Here is a 22,915-nt window from a genome sequence, read left to right as displayed (position 1 = left end):
CTTATTTTTACATTTTTAGAAATACAACATTGGTTTGACTTTATTTAGGAGCTTTAATTTCAAATGAGAAGATTTTAAATTTGTAAATTTCTCAATATCACGTTTTTTTATTTTTTACATTTTTATGCAATGGCCATTTTTATTTTGTTCATTTTTTAAAAAGAATAATTAATTGAAGAATATATTGATCATTTAAATATTTTAAAAAAGTTATAGTATTTCTTAGTTAAACAATAAATTAATATTACAATATTACAATATTTATTTCTTTAAATCAAATACATTAATATTATTACAATTCCACCTAACTAAACTAAAATTATACATATTTAATTTAAATTTCTATTTCCACAAAATAATCAATTGATTATAACTTTATTCTATTTTAACGAATCCAATATGGTGTAAGTAATACTATTACAATTATATAATTAAATATATTTTGATATAGTTGATGAATAATAATTAATAGAATATATTTATATAATTTACAACTACTTCTAAATTTTAAATAAAATAACATGAAATATTTTAATAAAAATATCTATTAAAAAAACTACTTCTTATGTATATATTTATCGATTTCTTTTTTCATCCCAAAAGGAAAAATCCCCATTTCAAACAAAACGCAAAAAAAAAAAAAAAATCGAAATCCTGGTCGTCCTTATCAAAATCAGACCCAAACCTCAAGTTTTAGAAACCCTAGCCATTTCCGCTCTTTCATTCCCTGCAAAATCATTCCCTCTTCAAACACTCTCTCTCTTTTTCAATTGAGCCATCCGATCTCTCTCTGTGTCGCCATTTTCCAGAACCTTGAACGCCGCCGTTTGCCCGCTGCGATCTCTGCCTTTTAGATTCTATCAATTTTCACAGTCTCGATGGCTGACGGAAAACTCGATCTACCTGATGATCTCATGCCCTCAAAAATCTGCTCTGACCACTTCCCTAAAGGTATTAATACATTTCCTTTTTTATTCGTTTTAGTTTTCGTTCTCCCGTTTTTTATACTACGACTTTTTACTTTTTGGATTCCGATCGCAGTGGTTTCACATTTTAATTCAATCCTCAAGGTTGTCTCAAATTTTATCCATTTACTAAGTTTTTCATTATTTGACTTTGAATAGTTTAATTTATTAATTCTAAATTTCAGATTGCGTTGATGATTATTGTCCCCTAAGATGTCGTTCAATTTCGTTTAAATTCTTTCTGTTACGGCGTATTAATTTAATGGTTTTCGCCAGAAAGGAAAACAAAGGAAATTCACGATTGTTTCTATGTAAAATTATATCAGCTCAAATTGCTCCTTTCAAATTCTCCGTTGATTAGAGAAAATCACTTTAGTTAATTCTCAAAATTATTGGAAAATTTTACCTGACGACCCGGAAGTTGATATATTGTACTACAGCATGTTTTATTCTAATTATACGGAAAGATTATTCAAAGAAGCGTTCATCTGTTACAATTAGAAAACTTGGCAGTTCAATCTCAAAGCATTTTTTTTTGTTTTAAGGACTGCATAAAAACAAGCTTGAAAAGTGAGGTTAGACAGTTTCTACAGCTTCACCTATGCGGTACTTATCTTAGTTTCTGTTATTGCTAGATGAAGCTTGGGATAGGAACTTGGAGGAGAAAGGACTGACGGGGCTACTTGATGACAACAAAGGTAATAATATTTATCTTAATGTTGAAATCCTGTATTTTTAAAATCACAGGAAGCTCTTTCCTTGCAAGAGTTTTAACCCTTTTTTTTTTTAACTTTTGTGACCAATAGATCAACAAACTTCGGAGAGCAGCATACCTCTGTCCCCACAGTGGCTTTACTCTAAAGTAGCCGAAGCAAAGACGTTAACTGTTGGAGCATCTGGGGTATGGCACTTTTATTTCTCTTATCAAATGTTTTAAGGGTGCTGGTTGCCATATGAGTGTTTAATTTGTTGGTTTCTAGTTTCATTTACTTTTCTGTAGTGGAAGTATGGGTAAGTAGTGTATATGGTTTCAAAAAAAAAGTAGCTTGATTAGATTTGAAGAAAATATTTTTATTTTCTTGGTTTATTATGCTCATCACAAATATATATTTGACTTAGAGCTTGTGGCTATTTTTCATTTTGGTTTGTATTGTTTCAGTTTTATAATTTGTTTCCTCTTAACAGGATACAAAAACTCCGAATTTGTTGCCTCATGGAACCCCTGGCGACCCGAATCTGAAAGATAGTTGGCGTTTAGATAGTTCTCAGGACAAGAAAGAATGGAGGAGAACTGCACCTGATCTTGAAAGCAGCCGACACTGGCGTGAAGAGGAGAGGGAAACAAGCTTACTTGGTCGAAGAGATCGCAGAAAAGAAGGCCGTCGCACTGATATTTCTTCAACAATGGATGTTCCTGAAAATAGGACTTTGTTGTCTTCAGAACGACGTCAAGATGTTTGTAACCGTAGTTTAGGGCATGAATCTCGAAGGGACAACAAGTGGTCTTCAAGATGGGGTCTTGAAGACAAAGAAAAGGATTCACGAAATGAGAAGAGGACAGATGCTAAGAAGGAAGATGCCCCTTCTGACAAACAAGCACTTGCGAGTGGGGGGCGCACAGCTTCTGAGCGCGAGAATGATTCTCGTGATAAATGGAGGCCACGTCATCGGTTGGAATTTCATGCAGGTGGGTCTGCTTCTTACCGCAGTGCTCCAGGATTTGGTTTGGAGAGGGGACGAGTGGAGAGATCAAATATGGGTTTTGCAGCAGGACGAGGAAGGCCAAATTCCAATGCAAGCCTACAAATTGGGAGGCCACAATCTGCTCCTGTTATTGGAGCTCTTCCTGTGGATAAAAACATGACCCTTAATGCGGGTTCCTATCCAAGAGGAAAACTCCTTGACATTTGCCGCAAACAAAGGACTGCTCCAAATTTTGACAACCTACCTGATGAGATGGATCATTTATCCACAGTAACACAAAAAGAAATTGTTGTGCCTTTGGCATTTGTTCCTCCTGATGCAGAGGAAGAGGTCTGAACCTTCTAGTTTGATTTATAGAATTAAAATGTACTCATCTTTATCCTTCTGTATGGTTGCCTAAAATTTGCTTACCTGATTCTTACAGGCTGTCCTCAGAGATATATGGAAAGGGAAAACTATCAGCAGTGAAGTGGTCTACAACTCATTTATGGATGCAAGTAGGGATCAAATGATAGCATTGCTTCTAGTGTTTCATTTATGTTGTAACTTACCTACCTAGTAAATAATTAAGATACCTTTGACATGGTAAGTTATTTGCCCTGTGATTTCAGGTGAAGGAAAAGAGTGTTTCTCAGTTAACAGGAAGGATAGTGCTGAACCTAGTGAGAAGGCTGCTGTAAACAATAATTTTGAGGGGAATCATGCTGAGACATTTTATGTGTTAGATTCACAGATGATTATGAGCAAGGGTAGGAAACTTTCGATTTTAGTTGTTGGCTATCAGCAGTCTGTTAAGGATAATATTAATGAAATTTTCTGTTTGTCATTACAGAAATGAATAGTTCAATAGAAGGTGGACAGAGATGCATGCCACCATCTGATGTAGATGTAACCAATGCTTTGGGGTCAGATAGGGAGATGGGTGGTTCCACAAATTACATGGATGAATTAAAATCTTTTGATAATCGGCAAGTAGCTGATTTGAAAATGCAAAAGGACTCTAATGTGAAGGACAATGGATCATCCATGAAATTTGGAGTGGGCGAGCTTCCGGAAGAGTCAAGTTCTCTGTTTGGTTTTTCGTCACTACAGCCTAGAGTCGGCTGTAACCTGATAAGTGTTGAGGGCAATATTGCTGCGCATTCACTGGAAAGTGCTATCCCTCCTGAGGATATGAGCCTGTGTTATCTTGATCCTCAAGGGGTAATTCAGGGACCGTATTTGGGGATTGACATAATTTCATGGTTTGAGCAAGGTTATTTTGGTACAGATTTACCTGTTCGATTGGCAAATGCTCCTGATGGGTCGCCTTTCCAAGAACTTGGTGAAGTCATGCCTCACCTAAGAATGAATCCTGGTTCAGCCTCCAGTGTTAGTGCAGTTGCCATAATGCGAGTACCTGATCGTTTTGAAGGGAGCTTGGAAGAGACCATATCTTCTGCTTCTGCTCCTGCTCAGGGATCTGCCATTGGGCGTGAGCAGCAGCAATCTTTTTCTCCTTTTGAGCCATTTGGTACTAACTTTCAGTTAAGAGGGCCTTGTGAAAGTGGTCATTCTGAGCACCAATTTTATGAAGATCCAAACATCCATAATTTTGCTGTTGCTCAAGCTGATGGTAAGTTTAATGGGTTGCACCTACTGTTTATATTGTTAACAATTGTGTCTGTTAATGATGCCTGCCTTTCCACGTGTGATGCAGAAATCATTTTTCCAGGAAGGCCTGGAAGTGCTGGTGCTGACCCTCTGAAAGTTTCTACTGAGATGCAAGATCCTTTGCATCACCCTGCAAGTCATTTATCCATTGCAAATGAATTTTCAAAAACCAATGCACCTCATCGAGGTGATGAGTTGCTCCCAGAGGCTTGGTCTGATGATCATAGAAGAAATGCCGTGTTTAATCCTAACATTCATCTAGGCACTACTGGTGCTAGGCCTTTATCTCACAGGGACCAAGAACACAATGGTTTGGACCTGGTACAGCACTTAATGTCACAAAAGTTGCCCAATGAACCTCTTCAAGAGAAAAACAATTTCTTTCATGCCCTTCCACATTCCACCGGATTTGGTGTGGAGCACATCCATAGTTTTGATCTGATGAAGAGCAAGAATCTCAACCATCAGCAGTCAGTCCATCATTCAGCTCCCCGTATGGAACATCTTTTGGAACTTCAAGTTGAACAGCAGCGGCAGTTGGAACTACAACGGCAGCAGCATCAGTTGGAGCATCAGCGGCAGCAGCAGTTGGAGCATCAGCGGCAGCAGCAGTTTGAGCATCAGCGGCAGCAGCAATTGGAGCATCAGCGGCAGCAGCAATTGGAGCATCAGCGGCAGCAGCAGTTGGAGCTTCAGCAGCATCAACGTCTGTTGGAGCTTCAGCGGCAGCAGCAGTTGGAACTTCAGCAGCATCAACGGCAGTTGGAACTTCAGCGGCAGCAGGAGCTTCGTCACCACCAAATTGAACTGTTGCAGCAGTTGCAACAACAACATCTACAGCAGCAGAATTCTCAATCTCAACAGATTCTTCTTGATCAATTGCTGCAGCATCAGATTTCTGATCCTGGCTATGGTCAGGACGTATTTGATGCTGCTAGAGACATCCAACTTGATCAGGTTCAGTTACAAAGGCATCTTCGTAGTGAATTGCAGAACAATTCTCAAGCATCAAGGCACCTGGATCCATCACTGGAGCAGATCATCCAAGCAAAGATTAACCAGAGTGCAGTCCAAGGGCAACAGGCTGATTTTTTGGATTTCATGTCGCAAGCAAAGTATGGCAACATGCTTCCTTCGGAGCATCAGCTCCGTCTTCAACGAGAGCAGTTTCAAGTGCAGCAGTTATCTAGGGCGCTGAGCCAACAATTAGGAATAGAGGAGGATAGACAACTTGCTGGTTCTTTGTCTGTAGATGAAGTTGGTCAGTTTGTTAGGAATCCTGGCATTCATCCCCAGGCTCAGTCAATGGAGTTGAATGGTTCAGATCTTCACCAGAAGAGGCTTTCATCTTTTGAAGAGCAAATCAGCAATATTAAAAGGAATCATGCTTTGCGGGAGCAACAGCAGCGAGGGACTTTTGACCCCAGCCCTACAGCATTTGCCAGGTCTTCTCATTCTGCTGCTGCTCCTGGGATGAAATTAGACAATGTAAATTCTCTAGATATTGCTGAACATCTCTATATGCACTCTAACAACCAACTGGGTCCATTTTCTTCTGGTAATCACTCTTTTAGCCAACAAACTTTGGGTGATGTATACGCATCTCGTCCAGATTTAGTCTACCACTTTGGGAAAAATGAGCAGCTAGAAAATAGTTGGGCTGGAAAACAGATGCAACAATTAAATCTTGAAGCAGATTTGCAAAGAAGGGAGTCCGAAGTTGTTTCAAGCACTTGGGCATCAGCTGGAGGGATTCATGAAAAGTCTAAGAAAGCTTTAATGGACCTTCTTCACCAAAAACTTGGTATTCAATCGAGAAGGTCATCAGAAGGAGATTATCAGTATTCTACTTCATCTTCCAGAGGCAGGGAAAGCTTTTGGCCTGTTTCTGAGCCACAAGCTTCCAGTTTTCCTTTTACTCATTTCTCGAATCAAGAAGTTCACATAAACAACTCATATCTGGAAGGCCCTCAAAATTCCAATTCAGGTGCCTTATTGCAAGATCATTTGTTTGGAGTTGCTGCTAATGGTGGTGTCAACCAGGTGGTTAACTGTGAACGATTGCCTCATAAATCCAATTTGGGTTCATTTGCTGAAGATCAGTCATTGTTGTTGGGCGCTGAAGACCTGTCTTCTAGTAGTTATGCAGATGCTAGCTTAGTGTCAAAATCTGCTGTGGATAAGGAAGTGGGCGAACTGGAGGGGAAGGAGAAGAAAAATGGATCTAAAGGCATGATTTCAAGGACTGGTTCTGTGTCGGGGTTTGAGGACAATATTTTAGAGCAAGTAGAGATGCCTTTGGACTGTGCTGACCTACAAAGTATAACCCATATCCGTCATGGTTCACTTAGTACCGGTAATCTTCAAAACAAAAGTTCTCATTAAATGGCCTTCAGTGTTTTTTTTTTTCTGTATGAATTAAATCATAAAAGTGAAATGGTGCAGGTGGCAATGGCAGGTTGTACAGTAATGGAATTGGATTAGAGAAATCAGTTGAAGACCGTCCTAATGATAGGTGACACGAGTGCACATCTTTTGCATGTCCCATGCCATTTTGATGGTTAACAAAGTGTTTAACCGTTAAACTCTCTTTATAAAGCCATCTAATCTAAATGTGCTCGTATTATTGATAGGTTACTGTCTGGGGTTGATAAAGTTGCACAGATTTCATCATCCCATGATATGTTTTCTGATCAAAACGCAGTGCCATTTGTGAAGCAGAAAAGCCTTACAAGTCAGGCAAAGAGGACAGTAGAAACGGAGGCATCGGGCAAGAAAGATGTGAGTATGAGAAGGACCTCATCTTATAATGAGGCTGTAGTGTCTGAAGCATCATTCATGGAGATTCTTAAGAAGCCGGCTCTTCATGGGACAGAGGTCCCCGTGTATGGCTCTGCTTTTGAGCCACCATCATCTGATGTTGCTTCACAAGCTGGACGAAGTGGCAAGAAAAAAGGGAAAAAGGGAAGACAGATTGATCCTGCCTTGCTTGGTTTTAAGGTTACAAGCAACCGCATTTTGATGGGTGAGATCCAGCGTCTTGACGATTAATTTTTCTCGTTTACACGCGCCATGTCTTGTTGTACATTTCCTGTAAATTTTTTTACTTTCTTTTTTTTGCTTTCTATAGATAATTTTTAATTTTGTATAGTATATTCGAGGTAATTAATTGATTTTTTTCCTTAAAAATAATAAAATATTTTGCTTTTAGGAGGTAACAGCGTGGTTTAAGACATCTCATCTGAATGGTTAATGAAGTCTTCTAGTTTTTGCCAAATCCTCCCTAGTTAAATCCTCACGTTTGCCCAATTTAAGGCTAAAGTATAATGGAATCTGTAATGACCCAAAAAATTCATGGGCATCGGAAAAATATATTATCGGGCTTCCGTCTTAGTAAATTGAGTTCGAAAATAATTATTAGAAATATTTACTAGACTAGTTGTGTATTTAATTAGGTTTTAGATAGGTGAATTTGGCTTAATTAAGAGTAATTAGTAAAAAGGATTAAATTATAATAGAAATGAAAGTTTAATTATAGATTAAAATAAAATTAGAGGGGCTAAATAGGTAAATAAGTTAATGGCTTAAGTTTAGGTGGCCATAGATGGAAAAATCTTAGATTTTTTTTCTTGATTTATATTATAAAAATATTATTAAATTAAAATATTATAAATTATATTAATTAAAATTAAGATAATATATTATAGGAAACAAATAAGATAAAGACAATTGTGTGGTGATAAAATAATACATGTGTAAAATATTAAAAAACACACTTGTAATAAAATAAAATATTTTCTTATAATTTAAGTAAAAGATATTTGTGAATAAAATATTATTATATGATTATAATAATATATTATTATTAACTATGCATAAAAGAAAACAAATGAAATAAAAGAATAGAAAAAGAGAAACAGAATAGCTAAAAAGAAACAGAGAACAGACGAAAAAGAAAGAAAGGAAAGGGGAAAGAAAAATAAAAGGGAAAACTAGGGATTTGAAGCTTGAAGTTTAATAGGTAAGCTAAATCAAGTCATTTTCTCATAAATTTGATGTTTTTGGAATCCTAGAGTGAAATACTCTTGGATTTAAGTTGAAAATTTGAAAGTAAATAGATTTTTGAGTAGGGTTTATGTTGAATAAATGATGGAATTGATGGCTTATTTGATAGAGTTTCTAGTTAGAGTTGATAAAAGGATTAAATTGTGAACTAAACTATAAGTTTTGAATTTTAGGGATTAAATTGAAATAAATTCGAAATTATGAAAATAATGATAAAAATTAGATAGTTAAATGTGAGTTTGGTAGGAAATTAAGTAGTAAAAAGGTATGGATTGAGAAAGAAAAATATATAGGTTAGTTAGGATTAAATTAGAATTAAAGTAAAAGTTAGATAAAAATTTCAGCAATTAAATTGTTTTGTGCTAATGATTTTGAAATTATTTTAATTGTTCGTAGCTAATATTGATAGCCGTATTGAATATGATAAAATTTTAAATTATGATTGGTGATTGAGATTGAAGAATAGCTTAATATTGTATTGTTATTGTCAAATAATGAAAATTTATGAATAAATTGATATTTAAGAAATTGGAGAGTTACATGCTTGGAAATTATAATTCTTTATTTCTATTATAATTTGAATTATGGTAATACCACTGAGTATACAATACTCAGCGTACAGTTGTTTCCGTGCGCAGGTTGAAAAGGGGTCAGAGTCTCGGTTCAGTATCCAGGACAATCCTGACTCCTGCATAGAGATTTTGGTGATGTTTTCTTCCTTAAATGAAAGTGGCATGTACATAAGAATTATGATGGTTATTTTGGTATGTTATATAGTTTTGTTGTAAATTAAGATATTATGTATTTTGATGATTATATTAGTAAAGTGGTAGAAGTCTTTTATGGTATTGGTATCAAATTGAAATGGCTTGATTAGTTTTATGTGTTAATTAGAAATGATAATAGGATTTTTATTAATTAAGTTGTTATGTCAATATGTCAAGTAAGATTTAAATATATAAATGCCTTGGTTGAAATACGGGAATTAGGTTGTTTATGTTTTGAAATTTTGCAGGGGGTTTTATGTAAAAATAAGTAGAAATGTTGCCGAAATTTTTATAAAAAAAATTTGAATGGAGTCAATTAGTGAAATTTATATGTATTTATGAATTATTTTAATATGTTGGTTATTTATTTAAGAATTATTTGTAAATTGTTTGATATGTCAGGTAATGCCTCGTAACCCTGTTCCGGCGATAGTTTGGGGTTAGGGGTGTTACAGAATCAAATTAGTGTTTTTATTATTAAATGGATAAATTTAGTTTTTATATTATTAAAAAAATTAAATAAAGTAAAATTTTAATTGAATTAATATTTATCATTTAAAAAATGACGTTTAATATTTTAATAGTTTTTCATGATTTTACAAATATGAATAAAAATTGTTATTTTTAAAGAATAAATGCCTAACTTTTTTTCAATTTTCAATTTGGTCTTATTTGATATTTTTTAATTGTAAAAATATTAAGTTTATCCATTGAATGGTAGGATTAATTTAATCTAGTGCCGTTCAATGGTCGAACTATTCGTCTATGCCTGAAGGCTTATCTGAAATTTGATAGGGTTTAGATGAAAACATTATACTTGAAAAAATGATTTTACAAAAAAAAATTAGGCTTTAATTATAATATGGGTTAAGCTTAAGTTCAAGTATTCATTTTCATAGTCTAAGCTTTTCTTATTTTCTAAATTAAAAATAATATATATTATTAAATATAAAATTAGAAGTAATATGAATGGACTTAAAATGAATTTGAATTAATCATTTATAAATATAAAGAAATTTAAACAAAATTTTAAACTCTTATAGCTTAATAAAAAATAAAATACGTTAATGTATAATACTTAAACTGAACCCGTAAAAGTAAACTTACGCATGTAGGATACATTAAAATATTTGAAGGTAGCAGCCCAGCCCTTTTCCATGTTTCCTCCCATCTTTTTATAATAATTCCGCTTTAGAAGAATATTGCTTTCTCCACTTTAAATACTTAAAATATCAGATGTTATGGTTTTTAGATAATCTTAAACTGTCAATAAAAAACCAATGAACCAATCACATGGCTCCACACGGTGTTATATTGTAAAAAAATTATATATATAAATTATAAATACAAATATAAAAAATAGAAAGAATTTATATTGTTTTTGTTAATTATGATTAACTGTGTTAAAACAATCATCATCAACAAAGGTTATGCAAATGTAAAACCATTTCACCATTTACTTGGTGGTCAATCTCACCTGCTGCACTACATGAAAGAAAAGCCATACCCAAAAGTTAATCTACTTGGTGCTTATGTAAAATTCCAAAGTCTATTGAAGATTAAAGCTAACTACAAGTAAACCAAATTTCCATTACAGTGTTGCATTTCATTCTATTGCAAAGGTGAATATGGTGCTCATCGCAACCCCAAATTCCAACCGGGTTGTCTTGTCTTAAGGCAGTCCCGAAAGACCATTTGACAATCGCCGCCGTTTTCCCATCGGCCATCTCCACCATTTTCACGCAAAGAAATTATGAGCAATCAAAATTTCCACTCCAAAAAATCCATAACCACTAATACCAAACCAAACCCCCGATTCACCCCCACTGAATCTTCACCATCCCGCACCCTAAACTACCCTCTAAATCCTCCATAAACCACCACTGCTAACACCCAACCCAAATAGCAACCAAAATTTCCACTGCAAAAACCCAAATCCTTGAAATCCATTGTCGATCCGTAGAAGGTAGAAAAAGAAAATTGAGATTCATTTGCTTGAATGGTGCTGAGGTTGGTGCTGTGGGGGTTGGCTTATCTGATGTTAAGTGCAGTGAAACAAGATGGACAAAAGAAGAGAGTAAAAATATTTTCCTGTTTGATTGGCAGTAAAATATTTTCCGTAAAATGATTTCTGGAAAATGTTTTACTTTTCTGTAAAATGACTTACAGGAAAATATTTTCTGGTGTTTGATTGAATCTGTGTAAAATATTTTCTGCTGTTTGACAGATTTCCTGAAAATATTTTCCGGAAAAGTTGTTTTTTACATATATTAATATATATTAATAAATTTTTATATTTTAAATTGTTTTTACATATATTGCAATGATTTATTTATAATAATACTCAATAATAAGCTACAATATTGATCGTTATAAATTGGAAAAATATTATCCACAATGAGTACTAGTAAGAATATTGAATAATTATAAATTGCTTCGAAACCATAATGAGTACTAGAAATAATATTATCCAAATACATAATTAGTAGTACACCACATAGTAACAACATTGTCGAAGTGCATAATATTACACCACATAAAAGTATCAATATCTTCAACCTTGAGAAATTTTTTGAAGCCAAATTTTTCTATGCTTCTTACTTTTAACTAAAAATATTTTGGCCTCTGATTCATGACTCCCTAGATAATCACACACAGAACACAAGAAGTCATCATCAAATCCTTCTTCCTCCATCGACATCACAAGAAGCATGAACTCCACTCCAAATGCTGCCTTACTACTACTTTTACCACTTATTATTTCAAGCAGAAGCACCCCAAAGCTGTACACATCTGCCTTCTTGGTTAGTTGTCCTAAAAGCGCATACTCTAGTGCCAAATATCCACTAGACAAAATACAATATCATAACTGAGATGCAAATAGAAACACAAGGATTAAGCAAAGGTAAAGAACAAAACACAATCACCAGTGGATGACTCCTTCAAAAGTCCTTAGGATTTCTGACATGAGTGACATTGTCCGGGAAAAGCTTAGCTAGCCCGAAATCCCCAATTTTAGGATGAAAATTTCCATCCAGGAGTATATTACTAGCTTTAATATCCCTGTGGACAATATGCGGTACAGCTTCATAGTGAAGAAACGCAATAGCAGAAGTTGTACCTAAGCAAACAGCAGCTCTTGTTGGCCAATCCAAAGCAATATGTTTACTTCTTGAACCTGAAATTAGGATTTCTGGACATCAGTATACCTCAATTAGAATTAGGAGTTCAATGAGCTTGGACTGATGTATTTACCAAGTAAAACACTGGCAAGGCTGTTATTCTCCAGATATTCGTAGACCAAGGCCCGATGGCTGTCTTCAACACAATAACCGATTAGTTCAACAAGGTTGGTGTGTCGTATGTTTGATATCATATTGATCTCTGTCAGGAATTCATTAGATCCTTGCTTAGACTCTGTAAACAGTTTCTTGATGGCTACTTGAGTACCATCCCTCAAAACTCCCTGCAAACAATAACAGTAAAATTTTGTTAGTGTTTCCCAACTAATTCTAAAGTTGATAGACACTAGTATAGGCGTGCCATATGAAAACCAGAAAACCTGCTCTCTCCCTCGCACACACACACACAAAAGCAGACATATACATAATACATGCCAAAGAGCCCAGAAGACATGGATGCTCTGTTCCAAAAGAACGGTCAGAGAGCTTTCATTACCCTGTAGACAACTCCGAAACCACCTGCACCGATTCTGTTTGATGGATGGAAATCTGATGTCGCTGATCTCAATGAATTGTAAGTAAAAAGCTTTACATTCTCGTTGGTGAACTCTGGCCATGCACAGATATAACAAATATGGAATCGAATGAGATCACAAAATTATAAGAGAAATAGTTGACAATACCATGTGTCTGAAACAGAAACAAAAACAAGGAACCGTTTGAGATAAATACTTAGGAATGGTTACATTACTGAAAATGTTTTGAAGCTACATACTGGACAGAAGATGTTTTGAATTGACTACCAATGACCCGACACGGATTTTGGTGTTTTAATATGGTTTTGAGGGTGAGAATCGGCATTTTGAAGTAGCTTTTTATAGTCTCCTAGTTGAGAACTTATGACAAACACATAACAGGCAAGAATAGCGAAAGCTGAAATCAAAGGAATTTGATTTCAGAGACTGGTACTCGTTGCCAAGAATAGCAAAAAATCAAGTAATTCGTAAGAAACAAACAAAGAGAATATTTTCATACTTAATTAAGATTGAGATATAAAGATTGGTTGGAGGAGTATGTAGCGATACAAATATAGTGCTAACGTCCGAAATGATGAAACAGAAGAGTAAGAAAATTAGGTAAGGTTTATCGATTTCACTTACAAACTGCAGGAAATGATGAAACAAAAAGGATTGAAGAAAGGTAAGAAAATGGAGAGGAAGTGCTGGAAATCAGTGGAATGGGAGGAATTGGAAAGATTTTTCATTATTAAAATACAGAGAAAATTCAAAATCTTTCCAACTCCTCCATTCCAAAAATTTCCAGAAACAGTCTCTCATTTTCCTCCTTCACAACAGTCTAAAAAATTACAAGCCACAGAAAATGTGTAGAAATGAAAGTGGAAATAGAAAACATACCTTTCTAAAGAAAGTCTGCAAAGAAAATTTTGAAGCTGAGGCGATGAGAGTGTAGAGAAGGGAATGGAAAATGTCTTACGGTAGGAAAATCGATAAGACGTTTTCCAAAACTAAGGAAGTGATTTTACCCGTGTTTGTAAAAGGTTTCCTTGTAGAATTCATTTTCCACCAAACAAACGCCGGAAAATTCGGAAAACAATTTCCGGAAAACCAAATCCCACAATCAAACAGACCCTAATATATTTAATCTTTTTTTTAAATAAAATTATATTATGAAATAAAAAAAACAGTTGACGTAATCTAATTCGGCATTAATTTTTTTAATTAGATCAAAAAACCTTAATGTTTGGATATTTTAAATAATTAATTGGGGAAAAAAGAAATTTAATTACTAAAGTAAAGATAACAATGTACTTAAAATTTCAAATTGTGAATTAAACCTATTTTCAACAGTGTATTGATGTTTTTCTTAATTAAATTCACAGTAAAAAGAAAAAAAATAATTTCAATTCAATTCGTTATTATTTATTATAAGACTCAATAATAATTAACTAAAATAATTATTTCCTAACTTAACAACTTTATAAATAAATTACATTATTATTAAAACTACATATAATAAAATGTGAAAAACCAAAATCTATCAATAAAAGATGTTATCATTAAAAGTAATATTTTCTTATAAATCAAAGACAATTTTAATTATCCTATTAAAAAATATGAAAAATGATTTTATTATACCAAATAAATATGTTAATAATGTTAATGATTCATTATTCTATTATAAAAATAATATAATTAAATCGAATTTTTTTTTCAAAAAAAAAAATGGTATTCCAATTGGGAAGGGTCGGGTAGTCCGTTGCCGTTGGGGAAGGAAACTGGGAAAGCGCTCAATCCAAAACCGGAATTGAAGGGTTTGAAAGTTGAAACTCTCTTCTCCTTCTTCAACACTCACCACGCTATGCCTGGGATTATTTTTCATTTTTATTAATAAAAAAAAGGTCAAATAAGGTAAAAAAGGAAAATGAATGAAACCAAAATTCGGGAGTGTTGTGTTCAATAACAAATCATTCGTTCTTCCGCCCCAGCCTTACAGTTGAATTAATTACCCCTTTCATTCTCACTATTATTAAAATCCAGTGTCTCCGGCTCTGAGTCCGCTTGCTTTCCAATGGAACTAGATTCTGCACTCACGACTCCACCTACTCCTCCACGAAATCTTTTTCCGGTTAGCCTTTATTTTTTTTTTGTCTGATCTGCAATTTTCGTTTTGGATTCGTAATCTGCTTTTTGTTTCCGGTTCTTTTGTGTATATTACCCCGCCTTGCAATAAATTTGCATCCTGGTTCTACCGTAAAAGAAGCTGATTCGTTCAACAAATCAGTCACACTTTTTTTTCTGCTTTTCCTAACATTTCTTCGGATGATTTTCGCCTTACTTTGCCTTCCATGCCATGCATTTGTTCTTCCAACAAAAAAAAAAAATTCAGTGACAATGCAGAACGATAGCTTGAGATTACGTAAAAGTTAATTATAGTAAAAAGAAAAAATTATATATGTGTTATAAATATCTTATTAGAATGCAGAAGCATATTAAAATTATCCGAAAATTATTCATTTATATAAATTAAAATAATTGAACATAAAAATGATACAAAATAAGTGTCTACTCTTCACTGAAAAAACAAATCCTAAAGGTCTAATTATGCCTCCAGTCCTTGTCTCTAAGAACTTTTGAAGTTTAGTATCTTTACTTTTAATTTCAGAAATTTAGCCTTTTTATTTGTTTAATTTAAAAATTAAAATTCAATTGATAAAACCTTTGTTAAATCTAAATATGTATTATTGATTATATTTTAATATTTAAACTAAACCTTTCAATTTTAAATTACCATATATTCTAATTTAAAGAAAATCCATTAATAGTATAATCAATTGAAATGGAATTACTAAAGTTTTAGCCTGCTATCTCATGGCACCAGTGTCATCAAATGGCAGCTACAAATTTATACTCCTGAGAACAAGGACAAATCCCGACTACTACCATGATTCCAAATTTACATGCTGATCAGTGCAGCTTAATCATGTATCTATCTCAATTATTTACGGAACAACTTCTTAAAAACCAATATAAGTGCATAGCATCAATTTGGAGGATGCATATAACTTTGCTGTTAATTCCAGATAATATTGGAATACTTTCCTCAATCTGTTTTTCTAAAAAAGAATTAGATATACCCTTTCCACTTAATAATTTCTGTATTGACCATGCCTGAGTTTTATAGAGGTATAGTTTTAGGGATGTTTTGACATTAATCATGGGATGTTTGGCAACTGTAAATTAATTAAGTACCTGTATCGCTTTCGCAGCTTACGTGGGTCAATCTCTCCGGAAATCTAATATTAGCATATCAGAGCTTGGGGGTGGTGTATGGAGACCTTAGCACTTCACCTCTTTATGTTTACACAAGCACTTTGATTGGGAATTTGGAGGATCATCAGAATGAAGAAGCAATATTTGGAGCATGTTCCTTGATTTTTTGGACCCTTACATTGATTGTGTGTCTGAGAGGGTTTTTCATCCTCGAAATATACTGCTTTAGACATTGCAGCAAATCACATCTTTCATGAGCACACAAGACATATCCAAATAGTTGGAGGGAAGTCTTAAGATAGATGTTTACTCTCCATGATAGTGCAAATCAAAATCCCACATAAAGTAGATTATTTGTGTTTGTTTTTTGCTTTGTTCTTAGATTAGGCTGAATTGATTCGTATTTCTTGTATATATATTTGACACTTTGTGAATAATATCACATCTTCCAGCCAATTCTAGTTTCTTACTCTCTTTTGTTTTAAGACCATGATCGGTAGAACTTCATGGTTCACTTCCCGCTTTCATTAATATTAGACATGTTTATTATAGGTTGTGGGATATTTGCTTGCCACCATCTGTACCTAGGCACTCCAGTTTTTTTTAGAAATAACCCCATCATATATGAATTGACCCTTTGTTTAACTCAAATGAGGATGAAGAACAAGGAAAGAAAGCAACAGGCCATTTATAGATTACTTGGGTTCTGCTTAAATGGGATCGGATATCTTTGTTTTGCCTGCAACTGCAAGTGTTTGATTGTCACCGTTGGGTGTATTTTATATTATGTCCACAAATAAAGAAAGCAGGTAGCAAGCAAAGCCAATGGGAGGGCAAAGCCGAGTGCCGTTGACTGGTTGGTGCTCGGTGCCATTGCCACTGGAAATGAGCCGTTGACTGGTACTTGGTAGTTGACTGGTAATTTATTATTACAGTATTACAATTTACAGTGGCTAGCTATAGAATCAGCTAATTAACTTTTAGCCTGCTACCTAATTTTTGAGAGTCTTATTAGATAAAAGGAGGTTCTGGATTTATTTCTCTTCTCAAATCTATAACTGAAACACAAACTGTATCTCTCGCTGTAGTGTTTTTTTTGCTCTGGGTGTAGGAAGTGGAACCCCAAGGAAAGCCAAACATGAGCTTCCAAGACGTTCAAACTGGTGGTGGTGCTCGTTCCTCATCTTCATCATACATGGCGTCCAAGAGCCCCTCACAAGCTGTGGCAGCTGGTATCTTCCAGATCAACACTGCCGTTGCTGCTTTCCGTCGCCTCGTGGATGCCATCGGCACCGCCAAGGATACTCCCGATCATCGCCTAAAACTGTCTCTTTCCTCTCATCTTTTCTTATGTCTAAGAGTAATCTATTAAATATGCATCCTTCTCACTGAGTTGCAAATTTCTGATCGATAGGCACAATACCAGGCAAAGGATACTGCAACTAGTGAAGGAAACTTCCGCTAAGCTCAAGGCTTTGACTGAACCCGATCATGACCCTACTGTCAATGTATCTTTCCTTTCTCTCTAGTACCCTTTTTTACATGCTTAATTCATTTTCAGATTTCAGTTTAATTATCACATAGTGTTGTAATTTTGTAACAAAATTTCATAAAATACCACATCCAGCCAAGTAAAAAGGTAGAAGATGCAAAGCTGGCTAGAGATTTTCAGAACACGCTCCAAGAGTTCCAGAAAGTTCAGCAACTGGCCTCTGAACGCGAGTCTACTTACTCTCCTGCACCCCCTCCACCCTCCTTGCCCGCAACGTATCAGTCTTTCACATTTAACACCATCTATGTATATGTATGTATGTATGTATTTGAGGTCTTTTATAGATTGGATGCTTTCGATGCAGCAGCTCTGGCTCCGATGAGTCGTTGCCTCAAGAGAAACAACGTTTACTTATGGAACAGAGAAGGTGAGTTCAGTTCATCGTTTCCTTTTCTCCCCCAAACCCTTTTGTCACTTTTCCTTTTTCCTCACCTGTCATGCATAGAACATCAATAGCTTTAAACCCATCCTTGAAATGATTGTACTTGATATAACCATTAGTTATATTTTTGGCTCACTCTTTTCTTAGTGGGACATTGATGTTTCATACAATTTTGCCATGGTTTGTTGTTGTTGTTGCAAAGGGTTGCAAGAGCCCCTTTTATTTATGATCCATATTCCTCTAAGAAAATGTGCAGGCAAGAAGTAATTTTGCTGGATAATGAAATTGGCTTCAACGAAGCTATGATTGATGAAAGAGAACAGGGTATCAGAGAAGTAGAGGAGCAAATAGGACAAGTAAATGAAATATTTAAGGACCTTGCTGTTCTTGTCCACGAGCAGGGTGTGGTCATTGGTAAGATGCCAAATACCCCCATTGAGATAGACTATTCATTTATGCATCTTGATTTATCATCTGATTGTTTCAACATAACAGATGACATTTCATCAAACATAGATGCTTCCTCTGTTTCAACAACCCAGGCTAGAGGTCAACTAGCCAAGGCTTCCAAAAGTGTTAAACCTCGAACCTCATGGGTAAGCCGTAAACTGTTGATTTCTAGACTTTTATTAGACATGAAATGTTTGATATTTGTAGTTGAAATTTTGGTGAGGAAATGTGATTTGCAAAGATAGTTTCAACTTTCCGATCCATTCACTGTATGCTTGCTTTGATGATAGAGAAAAAATTGCAAATAAACTTGAGTAACCAGTTTAGATGAAGAAGATAAGATATTAGGGGTACTGCTGTCGTTGGAAGAGGGTCATGAATTACTTATGTTGAAGACTTGTAATTGCTGCATGTAAGAGTCTGGTTAATGAGGGTAAAAGTAATATGAAGGCTCTTGTGAATTAGTAGTCAGATTGCATTTTGTCCCTTCTACTAAAAGAATAAACAAATTAGTCACTTTACGTTAGTTCAAAGAGCAAATTGGTCCTTTTTGTTAAAAATTTCATCCATTTCTACTATTGAAAACTAGTACTTGTACGTCAGTATGATGTACACGTGGCATACAGAAGGACCAATTTGCTCTTTGATCCAATGTACAGGGACTAATTTGCCTATTTTTTAGTAAAAGGGGCAAAATACAATCCGACTTTTAGTACAAGGGCCTCCATGGTACTTTTACCAGTTAATGAGATAGTGCTGGCTAGTTCATAAACTTGCTGCTGTGAACTGCAATAACAGATTAAGTCATAGCTGTAGTCCCATGCACAAGGAGTAGGAATATGAAATGCTTCTAGATGGAGCTCTCTGAGAAGTAAAAGATGCAGCTTTAAATATGTTTGAAAGATTTATTAGTGCAATATGGTCTGGTGAAACATATTTCCTTAACCTTTGTACGAATCGAGTATATGTATGTATGACATCTCTTGTTTTTGGGTTGGCAGTGCTGGTAATTTTAGTGGTGCTTCTGGTAATCTTTCTTCTTATTCTTATCATATAGATCCTATGAAATTATTATCACTATAGGGAGTGCAATACAGGGTTTGTATGTCATTATATATATTCCTTTCCGGTTGGTGTGAAATCCAGGTGCAAGTTTTTTGTTTGGGCGCTTGAGATTATTTAATAATATAAAATGTTTGAGAAATATGGTGAAGAGTATCTTTGGAAGCAGTATTCGATATATTTCAATTATCATTGTGATTATGTTTGGAATAATTAATTTTAATTATAGTCATTTACAATTATGATGATACTTGTTATTTTAACTTCGAGGAAAAGAAAAAAGAAAAAACTTTGGGGCGCTTCACAGGTTAATACATTATATTACAAAGGATTAGTTTGTTAATCTTGGATCTTCTGAACATTATTAAAAATAATGTGATAATTACCTCATGATTTTTCATTAAATATTTGACTCGATATCTATTTCAACACTTTAGTTCTATAAATAAACAAGGGTAAAATTACTTATGAAAGTCCTTTAGATTAAATAGACGATCTATTTAATCATTATACTGAATCAAATAAATTCAGATTAAAACAGAATTAAACTTTCTTGTTTTTAAAAACTGACAAGAAAATTGTATTTTTTTTCATTTGCAAATTAAGTCTAAACAAAATATTTCATTTGCAAGACAATAAATGATTTTAACATATAATTGTACAATTTTTTAAACAGTAAATATTAATTAAGTTTGAATTTGACATTATTTGATTTTTTTTTGTAAGGATAAATTATACCAATAGTCACTTAACTTTTAAAAAATAACAAATTAGTCCAAGTAACCATTTTCCGTTATGTTTGTAACAAAAAGTTGACCTGTCATTTAACTGGCCATGTTGGCATCCTAGTTGTCCTTTAAATAACCCTAAGAAGAAAATGAGAAAAAGAAAAAGAAATCCAGCTTTAAATAAACATCCCCACCTCTCATCTAACTCGAGTTGCTCCCCCCTTTGACAGTTAAAGTAGCACGCTTCAAGAAGTAAGATCATATCATAAGGGAAGGTATGTTATGAGCAGAAGTTCTCTTTCTAGTGGAAGTAAGAGTAGCAAAGTTGGGACCGCATATAATAGGGAAAAATCGAGATACCCTAGCTATAGTCATTTTGTTGCTCCAAGGTAGAACCACTATCCAGTTCGCTGTTGCTCCTTTAAATCTTTGTGTCTCAGGTGGAGCCACTACCTAGTTGTCCTTGGAATCTTTGAATCTTTACCCCTTTTTTTTGCTTCTCTTCTTCTCCTCTCTCTTTTTTTTTTCTTAACTCTAGTTGTCGCCATTCATAGCTTTTTCTGACCAACCGTCATCACCAAATGGCTCCTCTTTGTTTCTTCTCAAATCTCACTTCAAATTTCCCAATAGGCCTTTTTAAATACTGAGATTAAGACCTCAAGGCTTCAATGGATCTTCGGATCACCACCATATTTTGGCCACAACTTTTCTTCGACCAACCATGACTCTTGACAGTTTAAATCATCAAACTGGTAGCTCAAGTTCTCCAACCCATAAAACCCGAAATTAGTGTGGGTTTCTTCTCTTTTGATTCTCTTTATTTTTTAGTTTTTTTTTATTTCTCTCTTTTGATGCAAGCCAATTGTTCTATTTTTACCTGTTTGATTTTGGATGCTTGCTATTTGGTAATTTTGTTTTTGGTTGGGATTTTACATGTCTTGAATGTTTAGGGGTTGGAATTTGGTGGTTATGGTGGTGGTGTCTTGGCAAAAGAATGACCATGAGTGATGCTGGTATGATGATTAAATGATAGTGGGCTTGTGAAGGTGACCAACGTCGAGGGTGGTGGTGAGAGAGCCAAGAGGGATGAAGAAAAATGGTGAAAAAGCCCTCCCCTTTCTCTTTCTATTTTTGCTGTTTAATGGTGGTATATGAGAGGGATGAGAGGAAAATGTCCAATGTGGCAAATTAACTACCACATCACTTGTCCAGTTAATGGGTGACTGCTTTGTCGCTTTTCGATAACGTTAGTGACCGATTTGTTATTTTTTAAAAGTTAAGTGATTGAATTGAAAGTTAAGTAATTGTATTGTCATTTAGATTAAAATTGAGCTAATGTTGTAATATTTTTTAATAATACAAAATTAAATTAATTCACCCTACACAAGTATCGATAAAAGTTAAGTAAGACAAACAGAAATTCATGAAGGCAACATCCATAAATATAATGCATTCATTCGTCTTCAACCTGTCGTAATCCCCGTGTATTTGCTTTTACAACACACAATTTCCCGTTGCTTCTAACGCTACTGTCAATGTCAGCCATGGTTGGTGCTACTAGGTTCCATTCAACCCATCGCTGCTGCTGCTTCGATAAATACAATTTTCAAAAAAAGGAGACCATAAATTCTGTTCTAAAACTGTTCCTAATTGGTAGTGTAATAGAATTATTAGATTAGAAATCAGAAACAATTGGCAAAGAAAAAAAAAAATAGTTGCCCAAGTTGGTGGATGGTGTGATGCGGCCAATACAAATATTAGTCTTTTAAGTCTTAAGGGTAAACTACTAAAATAGTCACTTTTGTTTATCTCAAGTTACATTTTAATCACTTATATTTAAAATGTTATGTTTTAGTCACTTGCATTAATGTGTTGTAACATTTTAGTCACTAAACCGTTAATTACCGTTAACGATATAATGGTAAGCTGACGTGACAAGTTAAATTATCATTTTAAACAAAAATTTTAGGTTAAATTATATAATTAGTCCCCATATATTTTCGTTTTAAGCAATTTAATTTTTTTCTTTTATGTTCTTTTAACTTCTTTTTTCTTCTATATTTTCCATGCTCTTCTCTCTTTATTTTTCTCCCTTCTTCATCTCTATTTTCTACATAATTAATTCAAAGAAATGAGATTTCAAACATGAGGAATTTGCAATTCATATCAAACAGTCAACTAAAGGTTACTTGTTAATGCGTAACATTTAACCATATGATGGATTTTAAGGGCCTAGTTGCACGAAAATCATATGAGATAGTTCTTGAAACCGTCATTGGAATACGTGGAAGGGAGAAGGGAACATAAAAGAAAAGAAAAAAGTTAAAAGAACATAAAAGAGATGGAGAAAGGAAAAAAATAGAGGGAGAAGTAGAAACGAATGAAAAATAAAGAAAAAAATTAAAAGAATATAAAAGAAAAAAAAATTACTCAAAATGAAAAAAAAATGGGGATCAATTGTACAATTTAACCTAAAATTTTTGTTTAAAATGATGATTTAACGTGTTATGTCAACTTACCGTTACACCGTTAACGATAATTAACGGCTTAGTGACAAATGTTACAACATGATAATATAAGTGACTAAAACGTAACATTTCAAACATAAGTGGCA

General features: G+C 34.3%; 3 protein-coding genes and 1 long non-coding RNA gene across 9 annotated transcripts; 3 read left to right on the top strand and 1 right to left on the bottom strand.

Annotated features, from left to right (window-relative positions):
- Positions 1-593: 593 nt before the first annotated feature.
- On the top strand, positions 594-7,540 carry LOC107911734 (uncharacterized). Its single transcript, XM_041105710.1, has 10 exons — positions 594-951; positions 1,601-1,663; positions 1,772-1,866; positions 2,151-2,999; positions 3,094-3,166; positions 3,281-3,418; positions 3,502-4,284; positions 4,369-6,678; positions 6,768-6,837; positions 6,956-7,540. Exons 1-10 carry the CDS (start codon positions 879-881, stop codon positions 7,371-7,373), a joined length of 4,872 nt encoding a protein of 1,623 aa, XP_040961644.1. The 5' UTR covers positions 594-878; the 3' UTR covers positions 7,374-7,540.
- A 748-nt stretch (positions 7,541-8,288) lies between these two features.
- On the top strand, positions 8,289-9,246 carry LOC121223674 (uncharacterized). The gene is made up of 2 exons (XR_005920988.1): positions 8,289-8,343; positions 9,026-9,246. It is a non-coding gene; the product is annotated as an uncharacterized lncRNA (long non-coding RNA).
- A 2,435-nt stretch (positions 9,247-11,681) lies between these two features.
- LOC107910854 (putative serine/threonine-protein kinase) lies at positions 11,682-14,736 on the bottom strand. The gene is made up of 6 exons (XM_041103886.1): positions 14,710-14,736; positions 13,752-13,861; positions 12,717-12,945; positions 12,410-12,620; positions 12,082-12,332; positions 11,682-12,000 (listed from the first exon to the last, which is right to left on the bottom strand). The coding sequence occupies exons 1-5, from the start codon at positions 14,734-14,736 to the stop codon at positions 12,097-12,099; spliced, it is 813 nt and encodes a 270-aa protein (XP_040959820.1). The 3' UTR covers positions 11,682-12,000; positions 12,082-12,096.
- A 2,367-nt stretch (positions 14,737-17,103) lies between these two features.
- Positions 17,104-21,601, top strand: LOC107911733 (syntaxin-22). Of its 6 annotated transcripts, none has more exons than XM_041105715.1 (7): positions 17,104-17,453; positions 17,542-17,635; positions 17,755-17,894; positions 17,984-18,046; positions 18,318-18,475; positions 18,557-18,657; positions 19,310-19,715. In XM_041105715.1, the coding sequence occupies exons 1-7, from the start codon at positions 17,266-17,268 to the stop codon at positions 19,319-19,321; spliced, it is 756 nt and encodes a 251-aa protein (XP_040961649.1). In that variant the 5' UTR covers positions 17,104-17,265; the 3' UTR covers positions 19,322-19,715. The 6 variants fall into 6 exon arrangements, with proteins under 6 accessions (XP_040961649.1, XP_040961646.1, XP_040961648.1 ...); XM_041105714.1 differs by lacking the exon at positions 19,310-19,715 and adding an exon at positions 21,252-21,601 and having other exon boundaries at positions 17,146-17,453; positions 17,987-18,046; XM_041105713.1 differs by lacking the exon at positions 19,310-19,715 and adding an exon at positions 21,252-21,601 and having other exon boundaries at positions 17,155-17,453.
- The last annotated feature ends 1,314 nt before the right edge of the window (positions 21,602-22,915 follow it).

This window comes from Gossypium hirsutum, chromosome D11, assembly GCF_007990345.1.
Source record: "Gossypium hirsutum isolate 1008001.06 chromosome D11, Gossypium_hirsutum_v2.1, whole genome shotgun sequence".
Taxonomy (NCBI): Eukaryota; Viridiplantae; Streptophyta; class Magnoliopsida; order Malvales; family Malvaceae; genus Gossypium; species Gossypium hirsutum.
The sequence above is the reverse complement of the archived record's forward strand: the minus strand, read 5'-3'. Positions and strand labels throughout refer to the sequence as shown.